The sequence below is a fragment of the Nematolebias whitei genome, chromosome 10, assembly GCF_014905685.2.
Source record: "Nematolebias whitei isolate Nwh7 chromosome 10, NemWhi1, whole genome shotgun sequence".
In the NCBI taxonomy this organism is placed as follows: Eukaryota; Metazoa; Chordata; class Actinopteri; order Cyprinodontiformes; family Rivulidae; genus Nematolebias; species Nematolebias whitei.
The window spans coordinates 12,206,759-12,210,452 of NC_056507.1; the positions used below are offsets into that span (position 1 = coordinate 12,206,759).

General features: G+C 37.4%; 1 protein-coding gene across 1 annotated transcript in view; it reads left to right on the forward strand.

Moving 5' to 3' along the window:
• Positions 1-2,897: 2,897 nt before the first annotated feature.
• Positions 2,898-3,694, forward strand: part of olfml1 (olfactomedin-like 1) — an 11,562-nt gene continuing 10,765 nt past the window's right edge. The window contains exon 1 of the mRNA XM_037682640.1: positions 2,898-3,014. Within this exon, the coding sequence (XP_037538568.1) occupies positions 2,898-3,014 (117 nt within the window). The remainder of the gene's footprint in view (positions 3,015-3,694) is intronic.

Genomic DNA, 3,694 nt, shown 5'->3' on the forward strand with positions numbered 1-3,694 from the left:
CTGCTGTTGAAGACACACCAGGTGGAAATCTATACTTTATAGATTATGTTTAAAAAAAAAAAAAAAATGCAATAACTCTTGAGGTTGTAGCACCATCTCATGGCAGAAATCTGTCCCTCAGAGACAACATGGAGCATCAACATATTAGATGATAAACAAAAAACAACAAATTTTTCCTTGACTGTTGTATCCTGTGTTGCCACATTCTGCAAGCAGAATGTTTTAAATGAATGAGTTGTGATGCAGCAGTGAAAACATCCAGATGTTGTCCGTCATCACAAATACACAGGAAACAGACCCAGGTGGCTCTGAAAAGCAACCAGAAGGAGAGAAAAGTAGTTGCCAGCAGCATTTTAAAGACAGTGACACATTTTAGACTTTGATCATCAGGATCAGATGGAGCAGAAATAAAACTTCTCAAAGTAAATGTCTCACCAGATGTGGAATTTTAAAAGACATTGAAATTAAAACACCAAAAATGTTATACAGTTAGCATTTGAATTTTTTGCCTTTGAATTCAATCTTTACAATTTTCAGGAACATCTAATTTGATTTTTCAACGTTTATATATATAAAAGTCTTCTTTTTTGATTGGTGAGTTTTGTTGTCAACTAATTCAGTTTCAGTGCTGAACAGTAGGATGAGCAGCAGATTATTGATTGGTCAAACAGCATCCATCCAATCATATCCTGCTCATTTTGTCAAATAAAATCAACCAGCAATTAAAAATGAAGACTTGGAATTTTAATTAAATCAAAATTTTAAAAAATAATTCACGTTTAGCTGAGTATTTTTTTCTACTATGAAGAATAAAATACTGAATTTTCTGACACCGAGAAATGTTTTTTTTTTTGTTTTCACTGTTAAAAATAATCAAGGGTAAGTACTCCTTAAAAAATGAAAAAGCTGATTTTCAAATGCAAAATATATATTTTACTTCTTTGTCTGCTGTATTCCAACATAAGTGGCACCTTATTCTACTGATTTAGTGATAACCTGAAAAAAGAAAGAAAGAAAAATACTAAAACACTGCTGTGATCTTCTTCTTGCCACAGGACTAGCTGGATATTAAAGCACAGTGTTTATAGTAACTCAAAATAATCGGGTGTGGATGAAGAACCATCAGATCCAGACCCTGTCAGGGCCAGCAGACCCATTAAAATCCTCTGGAATGTGATGAAGATGGGGATGTCAAACAGCTGAGCGGATTTTTGCACCAGGAGGGCAAAAAGTCACCCAACAGCAACGTGGAGGACAGCATGGTGTAAAAACAGTGATAAAAATCTGAAGTATTGCTGTCTAATAATAATAATATCACTTAACAAAATGAAATGTTAGTTTTGTGATGTCTAAAAATGAACATATAACCTTATTTTATATTATATGAGGTCTGAAAACTGCAGCCTTCCTGTTTTTCTGACCATCGGTGGTGTGTGTGTGTGGGGGGGGGGGGGGGGGAGTAGATGCCATTTCCTGCATTCTGGTGTATTTTAATAATTTGTTAAACATCTACGTTTACCTACATAAGTAAATCTTGATTCAGTAACTATTTTAGAGAGTAGCCTGACCAACAGCTCTCCTTGTGTGAATAGAGCACACTCTGCTAACAACACAGAGGTTTCTCCCCCTCTTACCCTCGTAGCGCCCTTGCCAAGTCAAGTGACCCCGAGGAAACACCGCATGCAGTGTGGTGGTGAGTTGTTGTAGGTAAACAGGAAAACCTGGAGTGGACTTTTAGAGGTTTGAGTATTCTCCTATTAATCAAGTGGAATGGATTATTTCATGAAAAAATTAAAATGGTGCTGGGTGAACTAACATTTCATGGTAAATGTGTGTGTGTGAAGGGGGGGTCCAAACAAATATTTTTTAAATGTGAGAGGGGCACGTTGGTCATGTTCAGAAAATAAATGTTCCTTTTATCCGTTTTTCTTTTGGTCTGAAATTTGACTGCAAGTCCACAATTGTTGATCTTTAACTCGTCCTCACAAGAGTTTGACACATTCAGTTGGCTTTAGTTGGTTTAACAAATCTTGTTGTTATCCCCCAAAGAAGCATAAGAAGTGTGGGACACCCAGACTTTTATTTCTGTCACTCCAAGTCTTCTCAAAACCTGTAAAGACTCTGAAAGTTGTGTAGTGTGTCCACGGCTTTTGACAGATGTGTCACCATGAAACTGACAAAAATCAACCAGCCTTCCTGTTTCTTGTATCTTTTTGCCTCCACGGCCATCGTAGTTTACAAAAACACCTTTTGAATTTTGGAAATACTTGCATTGTTGGAGGGAGATTTATGGTTTGCAAAAAGAATAAATGCAAATTGAATCTACTGTGTAATGAAAAACAGGGTGGTCTTTGAATTGCACACAGTCTTTTAATGTGCCAGCTTCTGTGGGGAACTGAGGACGTGTCCAAAAACCATCTGGTGAGTGTTACTGTTTTTTTTTTTTTTTAAATGAACCACTGACCAGATTTCTGCCGTTTTCCCCCCTCCTTCTTTGGCATTCTTTTTCATACCACAAAGCACAAAATCCAGAAAACAAACGAGAGAGAGAGACTTGCAGAGACTTTGAAAGGGCAAAACTGGGAGGGACTGAAGGTGAAGATAACTTGGATCTGACAAGGAAAAAGACGAGTTCAGCAGCTAAAATTCTGACAGAATAAAAACTTCATGCAATGCAAGGAAGAAAGTCAATTTGAGCATTTAGGTAATCAAAAACTGTTTTTCAGCAGAGGGAGGCTAAGGTTTGACTGAGGCAAGCTTCCTTTTGCAGGACTGCTAGAAAATTAGGAAATATTATCCATACAGTGCATTTCAGAGGACAGCAACTCCCTAAAGACGTTCCTGCAGCTGCAATTTTTTTAAGAATTAAGACACTAAGAGCAGAAAAGTGAGGAAGGATGATGCTTCTGTTTGTCGTATCTCTGTGTTTGACTTTGGGATCAGTCCAGAGCCAAGGTTCTTCCCAGGATGCTTTCATAATCCAGTACCTGGAGAGAAGACTCGCTCAGGTGGAGGTAAGATTTTTCTGCTTCTCTTTCTCTCAACTAGATAATCCCTGAATACAGAAACATCAGTGTTACCTGACTGTACTACCCTGAAAGAACAGTTTACAGTATGCTTCAGTCTTTATGTTTACATTTGAACTTCTCTTTGGAATTTAGCATTCGTTTCAGTGGTGAAATGATTCTCGCAGCCTTTAACTGTTTGCAGGAATGTTGAATCATCTGGCAGCAACATTTCTGGCATCCTTTCAGCGCTCTGGCTGCTTTTTATTAAAGCTTTCTTTTATGAGAATCTGGATGAGACATCACAAAGCTTCTTTCAATATGTTTTTCTTTTTTTTTGCGTGTGTAGAAATACAGCATGTTGACATTTATGTTGAGAGACAAACTGCTGGCCCACATATTTTCTGTGGGTTTTCTGATCATTTCCTTAATCAGGCCAGCTTCTGTTAAATGGAGTCACTGTGGCCACAGATGACATTTACAGGGTGATAAAATCGTTCACGTTGTAGTGCAAGTAATTAAAACAAAGTGAACTTTAAACTAGGGAAATTGCATTTCCTGCAAAAATGCAGTGTGAATGATTATTGCAGAAGAACATGCTGAAAAGCAGCTGAAATTAGCTTAAAAAACATGCTGAAATGAAGCTGAAAAGAAAGAACAAACCTATATTAGCAGAAAGAGCACATCTT